We start from the raw sequence: 16,305 nt of genomic DNA, 5'->3' as shown, positions 1-16,305 counted from the left end.
ATTTGTTATTCCTCATATTAATTGTTCTTTGAGTTGATCTAGGGGTGTTTTCACTTGCATGCCTTTATTAAAATATTTCACTATTCTCATGATTTTCTCAGTGTGTGGTTTTTTGAGGGGGTTCACAATGATTAAACATATATTCTGAACACGCACCTCACATAGAGGCAAAAGCTTATTAATGGGAGCCTCAGAATGAACACATCATATACACACATGGTTAGTATATGCACCGCTGATTCTTCACGTCTATTGCACCTCATTTCCTTTCATTGTAAAATGAGCATCTCTGTGCAGTTTCCAGAATCAACAGCTGTTAGGACGTTGTGGGTGTCAAAGGCTGGATGCATTTACAAGAGGCAAAACCATAAAGACCTGCAGAAAAGTGATTAATTAAGTTTGGGGATTTTTAAGCAATAGAAGTTTGACAAATGCTCATGAAATAATGATTCCCACAAAATGTATTGTGGCCCTTAAAAAAAACAAACCACCTTGCGTTATCAGTGTTTTAAAATGGCATGAAGTCTAATTGAAAATTATTTTCTTCTGTAGTTTGATTCATATAGATTACTACTTTCAGTGAAAACAACACCAAAGCCATCTTGATCCTTAGATTTTGCCTATCAAAGTACAACCATGTGATATAAAAAACAAACTTTGCATTTTATTGCATGCTTTCCTTCAGTAGATTTACTTTGGATTTTAAAAGTTTTAATTTCTTCCCCGGACCCCCTTTTTAATTGTTAATATATACAGTGTTGTTGCATGTCTCTTGTCTAGATCAGGTTTTACAGTATATTCTAGAGCTACAAATGGTGGAGTTTACCAGCACAGAAGCTCTTGAGCAGACTGTGGGATGTGTGCAGTAATGAGGTGTAACCGGTGTACCTTGCTGCATGAGAGCTCCAACTCCAAACCAGAAACTATTAAGTAAAGTAAAATTGTTTTCCACCACATCTGAGTCAGGGTTGCACGGGTGGGGGTTATACCACTCATAGGGTGTAAACCTGTGGTAGTTAACAGAAACACTTTGTAAACATCAGATTAAAAAAAAAATACAGACAGCACCAGCAAACCTGCTGAACAATGCACAAAATGCAAAGATTAATGAGGAAAACAAAAAAGAAGAAAATTAAGGCCATATTCATAAATGTACAGCCACAGCATGGAAGTTCCAAGGCAGCTTGGCAATGCAGCAGGCAGGTTTTAGAGCACCAGAGTCAGTCACATGCCTTAACTATAATTCTACTTTGATTCTAATAAGCCCAGCACACTCTTCAAAGAGAAGGGAAACTGCTTCCAAATACTTGCTTTCCAGGTGACCCTTGAACTATAGTTTTGAAGACTCTTTGTGATGCAGAGAAAACTGTTGCCTCAGATCTGTTCTTGCCAAATGCACTCCAGTTTGCTCTCAGCTTTCTCCAGGCAGGCAGTGCAACCGCATGCATGCCTACCCAGAAGTAAGCCTCAAGTTCAGTGGGACTTGATCCCAAGTAAGGGACTTCAGCCTGAACAGCTTGATTTCTGGAAAAGGAATTGATCCACATAAATGTTTGGATCATTTCCATCCAGTTCACTATTCAGATGTGTATATTTGTGGTGCCACAAATTAGGGTCAATTCACGCTTCATACTGCAGTTGTGAATACCAGGATTATGCTGATCACATACATACATTGTGAAGGGGTGAAATATTTCCGAACATTTGAGTACATGGCATGGATTCATAAGTGGACCTCGCCCACCACACACACCCCTTTCATGTTTATAGGTACTCTTCTCATCTTCTCTTTCTGCAGGAGCTTCACACATATATCCCAGCAATGCCAGATGCAAGGCTTTTCCTAACTCTTGTACAGTGGTACCTCTGGTTACATACTTAATTCGTTCCAGAGGTCCGTTCTTAACCTGAAACTGTTCTTAACCTGAAGCACCACTTTAGCTAATGGGACCGCCAGCTGCTGCTGCGCCACTGCCGCACGATTTCTGTTCTCATCCTGAAGTAAAGTTCTTAACCCGAGGTATTATTTCTGGGTTAGCGGAGTCTGTAACCTGAAGCATATGTAACCCGAGGTACCACTGTATGTTTTGCATTCCTACGCAAAAAATAATAAAAATCTGTTTCTACTTGCTGATCTATGACACATGTTTCTAGAAATGAAATGGCTAATACAGTTGGTTGATATTGTGAAGGAGTTCTTGTGATCAAGTATTATAGGGGTCAGTGGAAGAAATTATAAATTACCCTTTTGCAAACGGATACCCTCAGTTCTTGCAGAAAATGGACACTGTATTCTTTTTGTGATCTATACTTCACAAAATTATTTTAAGACTGTCCTAGCCACAGAATCCTGCCTGTTGCTGATTATCGCAGCTGTAGGGCATACTTTTATTGTGATGTTTATGAATATGGCTTTAATTGACAATGTCATGCCAGTACATTTTAATTGCTGTTTTAACAATATAATTAAGCTTTGAATTTATGCACTCTTGCAACTAGAGTGCTGTGCTAGGCTTGAAGCAATGAACACTGATAATAATGAAGGCACTAATTGAAACAGTTTTTAGTTTAGGATGCTGTTAGTTAAATAACATCATCATTATTGGTACAATAGATAGTTTAAAAAAAACTGTAACACAAGATGCAGAATATAGCTTCAAGGGAAAAAATACATGCATTATATAAAGTCCCATTAAAAAAACCCAAGTCCTTGTATTTAAAGCACAAGAATAGCAGCATTGAGTCTAATTGAGCATCAGAGCTCTATCTGCCCTCAAGGCAAGAGTTACACCTGCTCATATGACAGTTTTAAATGAGCTGACCTACCTGCTGTCCCTTGCTATCCATTGCCTACTTATTGTTGGCTCCCCCACTGCATGCTTATTATACTCAAAATGACAGCAATGGACAATACTAGCACAGTATGGAGTTCTCTCGAGAGCAAATGATTATGGCAGACAACATGCACTGGGGGAAGGAGCTGGGGAAATAGTTAAGTCCAACTGAATTCGAAAACCCAGTCTAAACTGGTCTATAATCTATGTTTAAAAAACCGCAGGGTTGTATTCAACTAATTCCCACTCAAAGCAGATCCATTGAAATTGATGAACTTAAGTTAGTCATGTCAATTAACTTCTGTGGGTCTTCTCTGAGTAGGACTATCATGAAATATAACCCATAATGCTGAGTAGGAGCAACTTCCTTCAGACCTTGTAGATAAAGATGCACTCCAATTATTATTATTAATATTATTATTCTGTCTTTCTTCCAAGTTGGGATTCAAGGCAAATTATGTTATGTGGCATACTCTATTGCATTTCCTGTCAACAGCAGGGCTGTCCTACAGGAAGCAGAAGGCAGACCTACAGAACTGACATTGGGTAAACCTCATTGGCTGGATCTTGGTTGCAGGTCAAGTTCACCTCAATTTGGAACTGACATTGATTCAGTTAGATTTACTGAATGCATGTTCCATCAACCATAGGAAAACATTCAACAACATTGTTTCAGACTGATGTATCCAGCAAAAAGTACAGTATATTTTGTTGCGTCCTTGGTCACTATCACTGCTTCTAGCTTTTATTTCCTTTTTAAAAGTCATCAATCTGAGGTAGTATTAGCTGTTTTTAAGATGTGAGGCAATCACTGTTATATAGTTATGATAAATGTAAAAATAAATAAAAGACATAAATGCCCTTTAAATATTGAGAGCAATTGGCATTTGAAACCTAATCCAATTCACCTTCCTCTGTTCACCTCAGTGCAAGCCTGAGGCTCTTAACATATTGTGCAGGAGGCTGCTGTGAAAGAAATACATCAAATTGGATTAAATTCTAATTTGGCGGAAGTCAGTCGCTGCGGCTAGGCATAATAGTATGCATACATAACATCCTTTAGCAGCATTAACAATATGTTAAACCACCCACAAGGCTGCAGGACATCACATAACCTCCCCTCCTTTCTTTAGACTTCAAGACCCTCTTGCAGAATCGAATCTACCACTAGATGCCCCATTCTATAAAAAAAGTGCAGGCATGATGTCTAAAATTTTCCAATTCTGGCACAAACAATAGGCTCCCTAGGAAGACAACCAATTATCACTCCACATATGTGCATTTATGTCCTATTAATACTGCATTCAGTATTAAAAAGCAAAGCATTTGTGCTAGGGTTGCATAAGCAATATAGCAATGTTTGCAAAAATGCAAGTAAAGTGTGACTGTGTTGCTCAGATACTGGCTTCTTAAAATGGACAACAAGTTAGAATTACTGAACTACACTCCAAATATATTATGTTAAAATGATTTCTTTAACATAATGAAGACATAATGAAAAGAAATACAGTCACACAAAGTGGCACATTTCTTGGACTGAGAAAGGCCCACAGAATAATCCCAATATAATTTGCTTCTAAAAGCTTTGTATTATTAGAAACAAATGGCTTTTCCATTTATATTGCACTGCTGTAATAGCTTAGGCATTTCATGTGGAAAGTAGTTCACATCTGGAACACAAAAGATCAAGAAAATCTATGACAATGGATATCACCAATGAATGGCAAAAAGAATCATAGCTTTGGAAGATAAAAAACAATTTGGAAGTATAAGTAGAATGTTCTGGCATTTTTTTAAAAAAAAATGTAATTTGAGTTCTGTTATCTTAGCTCCTTAGCCATCTTTTCTCCCAAAGTGAGCATGTGCTGATAATCATTGTATAATATATCCCAAAGTTATTTTTGTCTAAAATCATAGCTCACAGTTCTGAAAATACTTCTGTGGATTCCATTTCTCTATGCAGGGCAGCAGCAGAGAACATAGTGGGGCTGTGCTGCTCATTTTACCTCCTTCCAGCTGAGTTGCTGCTGCATACTGACCCAAAGAGGTGGAGGCAGCAGTAAGGTTGGCCTAGAGCAAATGCACAGGCCAGAGCACTGGATTGGCTTCGCTGGTGTGTTTGCACCATGCTGACCATGCCTGCCTGGCTCCCTTCTCTTCCTCTCCCCCTGGTGTTCTGCAGCGACTCAGCCAGAGAGAGTTCAGGTGAGTGGTTCAACCCCACTGCCCGTTGTTCACTACTGGAGAGGTTGGTGAGGCCACACGCAAAGGGGTAATTGAGATGTTTTTCAAAAAGCAGTTCATTTATGAGTATAGCTAGCTACGTATTTGAAAGACAGCCTTCTATACAGACCCTCTTGGGTGCTAAGATCAGTGATGGGAGATCTGTTGGAAGCTCCATCACCCTCAGAAGGTCAGGGTGATGGCAGTCTGCAAAAGGGAAAACTCTGTGCAGCCCCTAATGTGTGGAATTACCTCCCCATCAAGCTGCTCTGGCATTTTCATCATATAGCTTTAGTTATTTGCTGAATACATATCTCGTAGCCCTAGCCTTTGACACCTGAAAAAGATGTTTTTAGGTTCTTTTGATTGTAAATTGTTTTGGCTGATTGTAATATTGTGTTTTGGCATTGCTGTAACCCACCTGGAGATCTTGTGGTGATGCGCTGAGAAGAAATCTAATAATAGCAAGTACAACTTCTCAAGGGTGTTTTTGTGCATGTGTGCATATCTGTGAGCATATTATAAAAATGAGGTATATTGAAAATAGAAGAAAATATAATTTTAAATGAAGAAAATCAATTATTCTCAGAAATAAGTTTGTAGAGGGCTTCCGGTCCTGCCTGCCTTAATGGAGGCAGCCCCCATGACAGCGGGGGATCATCGATGAGCGAAAAGGATGACAGAGGGTAAATCATCATTGCAAATTCCCCTCAGGGATGGGGGATAGGGGAATGGGCTTCACTTGCAATTCGTTTTGGTACCTGGCTTTCGGTCTGGCATGGAATGTGGGAGGTAGAGAGGCGCTGAGTGCAAAAGCACTTTGCCTGGCAAAAACCCTCGTATGCCACCATTAAGGGCAGAATAAAGATAATAGTTTGAGTTCCTCACTTGAAGCGTTATAAATTTATATATTATAAAATCCTGAATGGAAATCATTAATTATGTAGCTGTTGTCTTAGGGAATTAATTGTTATTGTTATAATTTGGCTATTATTGGGAGTATATTGGAAAACTGATTTTAAAAATTACAAAAAAAGAAATAAGCTTGCAGAGATGCCTGTGTGGTGTTTTTTTATTCTAGTTAGCAATTCATGGCCCCCTGACCTGTTGTCTGGACATTTCGCTTGTCCGTTGAAAATTCTAAAATGTTAAAAGCATTTAATATCTGTAAAGCGTCTCCAAATAACTGGAGAAGCATCTAAACATTTTGTTCTGATATGAAAGGTAAGAAGCATTAGAGATTCCACCTTTCTTTTCTGTTAGAACTTTTGCGTCCTAAAGAGCTCATGCCTGGCAGAAGCTTTTCTTATCATTTCATCTCCATGCTAGGAAAATACTGCTAAGTATCTGCTTCTCAGATAACTGTTGAGGACACAAACACTTTGCTAGAAGAGAAAGCTGGTAATAATAACAAAAAATGCTCATATCTAGCTATTACAACTAGGTGGGTATGTCAACGTTTGGAGATTGGCATTCATTCAGAGCATCTTGTGTTGACATTGCTGAATCAAGCCCAAGAGAGAGGAAGTTGCAGGTTACTTATTTTCATCCATCTTTTTCTTAGAGACTAGAGCTAGTTTCAGTCTTGGCTCATTACACAGAAGACAAAAGAAATCTGTCAACGATGGTCAGATTGTTATTAGTCATGTATGAGCTCATGGTCCATGCAGAGTCAAATCTATTATTCATGGTACAGTGAGCAGAGTTTGCCAGAGTTTATGACTGTAAACAGTGGCTGCACTTGCAACAGCCTTGTTTAGGATTTGCATGGAAAACCAGACCATTAATTTCACTCTCTGCTTTTCTCTCTGTCACACGTACAACTAAGTTGAATATGGTTTTTGGATATTTTGCTCTAACTGTTCATTTTAAAGTATGAAACATCCCTGAAAAGTACAGTTTGATAGCAGATCCACTTTGAAAATCACTTTGGTTGAACCAAATTGATTTATTCACAGTACTATGATGTAGCCTAGGAGTTTCCAAACTTTTTGCTTTGTAAAGAACTTCTCTGCATCAGTATGCCAGCTACAGAATCCCCACATACTGTGGAAGAGTCTGGGAAATGTTCTAGAGAGCACAAACAGTTCAGGTGGCACCTGAAATTGCTGCAAATGTATTGCAAGTGGTCTTTGAAGCAAACCAACACTCTGCTTGTGACAGTGTGCCTCAGCAAGACATTGTTTAGTTATGTACACTTGCCCTGGGCTTTGGAGGACTAAGCTAGTCAGGGAGTCCTGTTCGGCCTGCTGAAGTTATGCTGACATGCCAATAACAAGATTGCCTTGGGCCTCAGACAAACTCTGCACGGGCCCGATGATGTCCATTCATTATTTATCTTGGGCTGTGCTGCACAACCATAAAGTCTCTCTTCTGGTGGTCAGGGGACACCCCCCTCCCAAGAAAGGCTTGGGATGTGTGTGGGGGAGGGAAGGGAATTGTTCAAAATGAGGGGAGGTAGATTGTACAAGCTTCATCACATTATCCAGGCCAAAGATGCCCTGACCTTCAGTAAAGGCTTTGTAGAAGACACAGAGGGTTGAATCAGGAAGTGGGAGGGAAGACCACTGAAAATATCTAATAAAAAATCCAAAGCATCTCATGTTTCCCTCAGTTATAGTTTGGAAAGCGCTGGTTAAATGCCTTGCCGAGAGAGACTATAGTACAAAGTAACTCCAGCTGTATATCTAGTTGCCAGTCCCTCCCCAAGTGCATGTGACATGTTGCGTATCCTGGCCATAGTCAAGTCAAGAGACAGTGTGAAGCCCTTCTATTCTCAACTGCACCATCATAGGTGACCTCATGCATAGTGCTAACATCCGTGAGACCGAGATGGGGGTCTTGTTGTCTGGGTAGCCCACCACCTCCATACACACTGCGTAGAGGGATGCCAAGAAGTGCTAATATAGTAGAGTGTTGACAACGTTACCACATTGCAGAAATATTGGCACCAAAGGGAAATTTTGCAGTTTAGTATGGAGTAGAAAGGTACATCCCCCTGTCGTTGTCCCCATCCCTTCCCCCACATATTCTTGTTTTGTTCTTGTTAACTCTGGCTATTTTTAGCCATGTAGTGATGCCATGTAAAGGAGCTTTAAGTGTTCATTTAAAAACGTATTGTTTTTTTCTTAATATGGTAATAGTAACCCTTAGGTTACAGGGTGGCGCTGTGGGTTAAACCACAGAGCCTAGAGCTTGCTGATCAGAAGGCCAGCGGTTTGAATCCCCGTGACGGGGTGAGCTCCCATTGCTCGGTCCCTGCTCCTGCCAACCTAGCAGTTTGAAAGCATGCAGTGCAAATAGATAAATAGGTACCACTCCGGCGGGAAGGTAAATGGCATTTCCGTGCGCTGCTCTGGTTTTCCAGAAGCGGCTTAGTCATGCTGGCCACATGACCCGGAAGCTGTACGCCGGCTCCCTCAGCCAGTAAAGGGAGATGAGCACTGCATCCCCAGAGTCGTCCGCAACTAGACCTAACAGTCAGGGGTCCCTTTACCTTTACCTTTAACCCTTTCTTAATATGCCAATTGACTGTAGAAACCCCATCTGCTCTACAAATTCTCCTGTTTCCTGTTTCTACAATAATAAAGCTCTGGAGTTCACAATATTATGTATAGAATAGTGCACAGAATATCATGTGATTATTATTTTGGAGACAAGAATAATGTATGTGGTCAGTGTACAATGTATAGAAAAAGAGTTATTAATGTGGCTTAGTGTTAGACATGACCTTTCAACTTACCTTGCAATGACAAAGAGCACACAACTGACTCCAAGGCAAGCTAGAAGGACATACATCCAAATATCAGGAGAAAGAGGGTTTAGAAAGGAGAAAACACCAGGGTTTGTGCCATTGGGCTTCCGATACAAAATACTGATTCCCAGCGTCATGAAGGGCTTGGAAAAGTCAATGACTTTCTCTCTTACGTAGGTAATGGTGAGAGGAGCAACTGCCAGGTCAGCTTTCTGAGGACAAAAATTGGAAAATAATATTGTCATTAAAAAAATAATAATTTACCCACATTTTTTATTTCTCCACTTTCCTCAAGCGTACTGACACAAATAAGATTCATTTGCTCATAACTGTAGCACTGATAAAATTTAAATGAAAAATAACTTTCTCATTGAAGCTCAATGGGGAGGAAATATAGCATCATTCAAACTATGTTAATTTCATAGTAATAATTCAGAGTGTGTGGTGCAGTGATGCCTTGAAGAAGCATTAAAGCAGTTACAGCCTTTTTCCATAGGACTTCCAGACTGACACTTTCACAGCAAAGCTTTCATGTGGGAAATACAAATGTACCACTGCAGATAATCTTGGCATCATGCGGTTGTGGCTACAATAGGCCCACCCATGCTTCCAAGAGAAATGGTGCACATATTAGACGTCTCCATGTTTATATCATAATAGCTAGACTATGCATTGTGCTCACCACATGAGAAATGGGCTGACTCTGCTTGTTAAGAACTTTGAAGACTCCCTGCTGCTAAAGAAAGCTGCTGGGGATTATACCCTAGAGGAGCAAAGTGGCAAGATAAACAGTTACAGTGGACCAATCAATGTATGGAGAAAAAGTAGTCATAAGTTTCCACTTCCTTGTGATCTATCCAGCTTTCTTTGGCTGTTGACACGGAGCCTTCAAAGTTCTTATAAGATGCAGCTAAACTGCTTACCACATGGTGAAGAAAATTTGGCTTTTGTAGGAAAAAATTGTTTTTATGCAGAAACTGTAACCATATTCTTTCCTGAGTATATGTATATACAGTATACACTTTCCCATTCTAATTCTTCTTGCATCTCAAATGGTTATTCTGTCTATTATTATTATTTTTAAAAAGGCTGAGTGGCCTGCTAGTTTAAATATATGTATCCAGCTATTGCTGGTTGACAAGCATGAAGAAGATGATTCCATCTTACATGATCGATGAGTTCTTTGACCATTCCATTCCATTCTCCTTTGTCATTCTGGGCTCCATATTTCCCATCAGACACTAGTTTCACTTCATAGATGAAGCCTAAAATATTTGATAATTCCTTCAACAAATCCAAGCAGTACCCTTCAAATCTGTCATTGCCATAAAGGGGTTTGTCAGATTTCTTGTACATGACATACGGATCTTCCTGCATGAAAAGATACAAGGCATGTCTCAGAAATTATTCTTCTTAAGTACATCTGTGATTGATAAAATACAGGAAAGGCTTAATTGCCTGATAAAATTGTACACGGGCTACTTAAGAATAATAAATACTATATAAAGAATAGCACAGTAGCATAAAACTATGGCAGAGTCAAAAGTCTGGTATACATTTTTAGTGAAGAAGCTGAAATGCTTCCCAAAGATCCCTGAAAAGTTCACATTTATTTGTTTGTTTGTTTATAGCATTTATTAGCTGCTCCTCACTTTCTGTAGCAGATTTATGGGGTGTGCAGGGAGAGGGTAGGATGGGAAAGTTCCCCTGCTAAAGCTTCTTGAGGCTGAAAACACCCACCCCTTTCATGAATGAACAAAAATCTGTAGTGATTAAGTAAGTGGTTAGTAAGGCAACGTGAATTAACCAAAGATAATACACAAAGTGTAGCAACAACGCATGCCAAAACTTACCAAAATAGTGGTGACTATGAGCGTTCGGTTCGCCAGCGAATCAGTGATATTGGTAGATCTGTCTTTATTGCTGTCAGTCATATTAAGGCCACTGTTTGAGTTCCAAAGCCCAATCTACATAGAACAAATTAGATAAATGGCTGCCAACCTTCATTAATTGTGTTAAGGAAAGGATAGTTCATATAAAAAAATGCAATTGACAGTTCTGCCCAGGAATATATTTTTTTAGGCGATACTGTACTTTACAGCAATTGAGCAACAAACAAGTTGTATAGGATATTAAAGGAGCAGACCAGTTGCATTTTAAAGTAACAGACCTATAATAAATGATGGATTATGAGTACTGTTAGTAGAGGGAAACACATTGCTCATTAAAAAGCAGGCTGAGATGGCCTAGTCACAAGAGTGTTACATTAGTTATGTATAAAAATATTAAAAATATATAGTTTTGTTTAAGCAAACCAGCCTGCATTGTGGAACACCTAGATTTCTGTTCTAAATGTCTAGTTCATGGTTGTTGTTTTTGTAAAGGTGAAGTGGAAATGTAAGAAAACCTTTCCTTTCTAATCCATCAGTTTATAGAATATGCTGAAATAGGCTGCTATATTCACTGGCCCTTGTCTTCTGTTGAAACCTGCTGAAGGTACAGATTTATTTTAGTTACTTTGTGACTATTGTATATGACAGAACCAATAAAATGACCCACTGATCAGTGATAGCTCAGAAAATTAAAACAAAAGAGGCAGGGAAATCTGGCCTTTGCCTTTTTTCCAAACCCAAGAGCATTTTGTAACAAGACGACTTTTAGGTGCTTTAGGCCTAGGTATTCAGGAGGCAGATTTCTTATTTCAGTGGAATTTGAAATCCCATCTAGTGGCATGCATGTAAACTGCAAAGCAAACAATAACATACTTGTAAAATCAACTGTGCATGAATTCAGTTTTTCACCCCCTTAGGCTTTAATGGAATTGCAGGGGAAGAAAAATAGCTATCAATGACCAGTGTGAAACAACCAAGAATAGAGCCAAAGCAGATGTGTTGATTGCACAAATCCATGTTTGTGGATTTGTGGGGGTGGGAATGGGACTGCAGGTCAGAGAGAATAAGTTTAATCCTTCTCCTCCACTATCTACATCATTGGTGCTAAAACTTCCCTGTCAATGCAAATACTTCACATAATCTCAAAGGATGCTTTGATCCCCTGTACCTGTCATCTGCATTACAAAAAATGGGCATATTAATTGTATTCCTGCAACTGGCATTTACTTGAATGGAGAGGGTGTTTCTGCTTCTAAGGTGAAACTGTGAAGCACCCTTGTTATTTTTGCTAATAGATGCTGCATGTTTTTAAAGTAATCTTGTTATACTGTACGTATAATATTGACATGTGGTTTTGTTATTATTTTTGTTTTGCTGTGTTTTTTGTGAAATTGTTTTTGTAGAGTTCGTTTGAAATGCATCCCTATTTCTTTATTGTAAGCCGCTTTGAGCATGAGTTATTTGTGGAAAAGCGGCATACAAATGAAAGAATGAATGAATGAAAGAAAGAAAGAAAGTGAAATACACCAGCTAGGTAGCATTTATATTAGTACATACTTAATACATGTCTGGATTTCTTGATGCTTCATCCAGTGAAATTTGGACAAATTGCTTTCTAAGATCACTTGATAATATTGTATACCAAGACTGCCAGATAAGATGCTGTCTGTCTGAATCTGTGTCTTGCTGATCTTATATATACCATTGGTGACCATTAGAACTTCTACAATGACCATTATTTTAGTGGTCTCACCAGTAAAACCACATTTGGGGCATCTGTGACTTTGTATCAAGGTCTAAAAGTTTAGATCTTCAGATCCAGCCCAATGAATGATTCACACCCACACAACTCAAATAGCAGCAGAAACACACAAGCTCTACTAGTGATCTATCAGATTCTGTCAATTTCCTGCCAGATTTCAGTCCTGATCCATCAGATCTGTTCCATTTTGCCAATGATCTGTCAGTGTTCTATTATGCTTTTCTCATGACCCAGTAGATTTAATTCAGCCTGGATGGGCACTATTTTTGAAATGAGAAATTGGCAAGAGGCCATTATCTGTCAGTTGTCAATATTGACTTTGGCAAGATAATTTAAAATCAGGGCCTCTCTGAATTTAAGATCCATCAGCATCAGCATCTTTGGGTTGATTCTTCAGTGATGATTAGTGAAATGTGTGAACTGCCTCTCTGAAAAGTATTGTACTTGAGGTAATAAGTACAATACTTAATTGTTATTTGAGCTGTTATAGATATTTCAGGTATGCAAGGCATTATAGGAAAGTGCTATACTATAGATGAAATAATAAAAAATCAGGTCTTCAGTGGGTGAAAACCTGCAGGCTATCCTTAGCTTTCTTAGGAAATTACTTTGTTTTTACTGCCTCAGCCTGCTGATACCTCATTCCTGCTTTAATTTTCATGATTAAAGCTATATTCTTTGAAGTATTGTGCTCAAAAATAATGGCCATTTTTGGGTTGTTTGTTTGTTTCAGTATTCTGGGGCCGATTGTCAGCATCAACATGAAACAAACTATCTGATCCTGTTCTTTGCTTCTGTTTGTTTGGAATAGCATTGCTATATTTTTATTTTCTCACTATAAGCTTTCTTTCATTCACTTTCAGAGGAAATCAATTCAGTGGTATTGATTCTAAAATAAATGAAATACTTGTATAATAATGTAGCTTTGCCGGGAGTGAGGGGAAGATACACTATTCATAGATTCAGATTTTTTTTCTTTGCAGTCTTTGCAATAAAGTCGTAACTGTAAGGAACTACTGTGTATTAAGTCAGACCAATGAGCCATGTTGTCCGATGCTGTCTATCACTCTTCAGCAATTCTCAAATCTGCAGCAATTATCAAATCTCAGGCAAAGCTTTTTCCCAGCCCTGCAACCTGATAGGTTGTGGCTGAAGATACCAGAGGTTGAACTACAGGTTATACATGTAAAATGTGTGTGCTACCACAAACCAATGTTCTGTAGGTTTCCTGATGTACTTACACTGAGTGTGGAATTGTTGACAATGGGAAATTGTAACACATTCATACCAAAAAATAATTAAAAATGGAACAATACAGTCACAAAACTTACAGAATACAATATAAACACTGTACATTAGCATCAAAGGAATGAGAGTGTAGGCCAACCTTACAGTTATGGGAAAGGTCAAAAGGGCATTGAAGGAACGAGACCAAAGTACCACAGCACTAGGGTGAATTCAGGAGATTTATTGCAGTTTAGTGACAAGTTCAAAGCATAAAATATGACAAATGGCGTCCAGTGTATTTTTTTAATTCATTAGAATTTGGATTAAATTAATTCAGCATAATAACTTGAACTACCAACAATGAAAAGAGGGGATGAAAGCCCACATAAATTTGTTACAATATGTCAGATCATGACACATTAGTTGATGAGAAAAATTGGTTTTTAAAAAATCTTTGACTAGCTTACTGCTTATTAAAATATGTTTAATAATTAGGCATTTTATTAGGTTATAATGAGATTGATGAGAAGCTGTAATAATACTGTGCCTGGAGTTTAGATAGATAGAGAGAGAGATAGATGATAGATAGATAGATGATAGATATAAATTATTGTTGCAAGATATATAACCATTATCCTAGGTTTAAATAAGTGGGCTGCAATGAGAGCTTCCTGCTTTGTGATAGGAAAATACTTACGTTGTTCTCATGCATACACTATTTCTCTTTTAATTGGAGAAGCTCCTTAATGGGCAAGGCTAAGTGCATGCAAACAGTGCCGCTTAATTGTGGCATTTACATGGAAGTAAGCTTTCTCAAAATAAATGGAAAGTACTTCTATATCATATGTTTTGGACTAGGGTGTAACATCTAGATAGTGTTTAAAACTTGGTCCTAGTTTTGTACACTTTGCCATCAGATACAATGGAAAGGTAATCAGCATTTCAGACTCCCATAATCTGATCTCACTATTCAGTATTATTGTAAAGGAATTCTTAAAACAGGCTTCCTCAACCTCGGCCCTCCAGATGTTTTATTTTTCCAGTATCACTGCAAAATATTAAGGCTGCAGTCCAGCTGCCTTGTTACTCGTGTATAAATCCCACAGGGTCTTGAAATGAGCATTGCTAATAGCAGGATTGCACCCTAAAGTGAAAGCTGTTACATATAATACTGACTCCTCAGCGGATTGTGGCCAAAACTCACTGTGACTTCAGCACTCTACAACTGGATAGATAAAATGTAGTGGTTAACAAAAATCTATGCTACATAGCATAGTTTATTCTAAGACTGACTTTTATTGTCTCTAAACTGCAATTGGAGACCATTTGTCAAAACCCTAAGGAAGAGTTTTTTTCAGACTCAACCTGTAGGTTTCTTACATCATCTGTCTATATACAAACCTTCTTCCATACTTTATATAAATTATTAGTAGCTTCACCAGCAGCCTTAATTTAGAAAAGAACAGAAAGGGACACAAAACAGTTCTTCAGTCAAAATATAAAGCAAATCTGTATGTTTTACATAGTCTTAGCATTTTCATTTCAATCTTATCATAGCATGTACACTTACAGAACCACTTACTGTAGGATTGAGACATTATTGTGTTTAGTAATTGGTAGTACTGACCTTTCATTTAACTAAATTAGAAAATTTACTCATGTTAGAATGAATTCAGTGCCTCATCTCTTCTCTCAACAGCCCCCCTGATTGATTAAATAATTAAATAAATAAATCTAATGCATTTTTTGCTTGTGGATAACAGTGTGGATTTCCCACACTGAGTCCCAGCATCTCTACCCCCCCCCCCCGTCCAAAAACAGACCAGTTCCATATTACCGTATTTTTCGCTCTATAAGACGCACCAGACCACAAGACGCACCTAGTTTTGGAGGAGGAAAACAAGAAAAAAAAAATTCTGAATCTCAGAAGCCAGAACAGCAAGAGGGATCACTACGCAGTGAAAGCAGCAATCCCTCTTGCTGTTCTGGCTTCTGGGATAGCTGTGCAGCCTGCATTCGCTCCAAAGGACGCACACACATTTCCCCTTACTTTTTAGGAGGGAAAAAGTGAGTCTTATAGAGCAAAAAATACGGTATATAAAGAGGCTCGTTAATCTATAATTTAGTCAGTAGTAGATCAATTTGAATGGGGGGTCACACAACACATAGATTTAATAGCTTTGCAGCTGCTTTTGTAAAGCGGAATCAAATTTTCTGGATTGGAGTAGTTTTACGTTGCTCTTCCAGTGGAAAAAAAAACTCCACCGGCTTCTCAAGGCATGTTATTAAGAAAGGCAGGCTATTTATGTTTCATCTTGTGTAACAAATAGAGGGTTTAGATAGCTCTATTGTTTATAGGCTTCTCAAGGCTGTCTTGATAAAATATGACTGTGCCTGACCTTTTCACTTGGGTGTGATGTTTAAATCAAAAGCTGACTGAAAGCAGTATGAACAGAATATATATGACATGATCTTTGCTTATGTAGATATAGCCACTGCAGGTGAAAGAATCCCCATAGGGCTTAACAGAGCCCTGTTTTCATCCCTTCCTCCCCTCAATGCGGGCAGAAAGGCATGCCAACATGTCAGGGCACTCTGGGAAATGGGATTTTT

At 38.5% G+C, this 16,305-nt stretch overlaps 1 protein-coding gene and 1 long non-coding RNA gene across 8 annotated transcripts in view; one reads left to right on the top strand and one right to left on the bottom strand.

Moving 5' to 3' along the window:
* The window catches only part of GRIK1 (glutamate ionotropic receptor kainate type subunit 1), a 154,082-nt gene that overhangs the window by 20,145 nt on the left and 117,632 nt on the right, over positions 1-16,305 (bottom strand). For 4 of the 6 annotated variants that reach the window (XM_083736342.1, XM_083736341.1, XM_083736340.1 and 1 more), the window contains exons 9-12: positions 10,665-10,778; positions 9,979-10,182; positions 8,800-9,023; positions 889-1,007 (exon numbers count right to left, since the gene is read on the bottom strand). In XM_083736342.1, the coding sequence (XP_083592468.1) occupies positions 889-1,007; positions 8,800-9,023; positions 9,979-10,182; positions 10,665-10,778 (661 nt within the window). Of the gene's footprint in view, positions 1-888; positions 1,008-8,799; positions 9,024-9,978; positions 10,183-10,664; positions 10,779-15,093; positions 15,139-16,305 lie in introns of all 6 variants that reach the window. The other 2 variants (XM_083736339.1, XM_083736338.1) reach the window with 1 other exon arrangement.
* Positions 1-16,305, top strand: part of LOC310843848 — an 81,090-nt gene that overhangs the window by 40,843 nt on the left and 23,942 nt on the right. The window lies entirely within an intron of this gene.

Source organism: Podarcis gaigeae (genome assembly GCF_964106915.1).
Source record: "Podarcis gaigeae genome assembly, chromosome: 4".
NCBI classification, from domain to species: domain Eukaryota; kingdom Metazoa; phylum Chordata; class Lepidosauria; order Squamata; family Lacertidae; genus Podarcis; species Podarcis gaigeae.
This window is presented reverse-complemented; position numbering and strand designations above follow the sequence as displayed.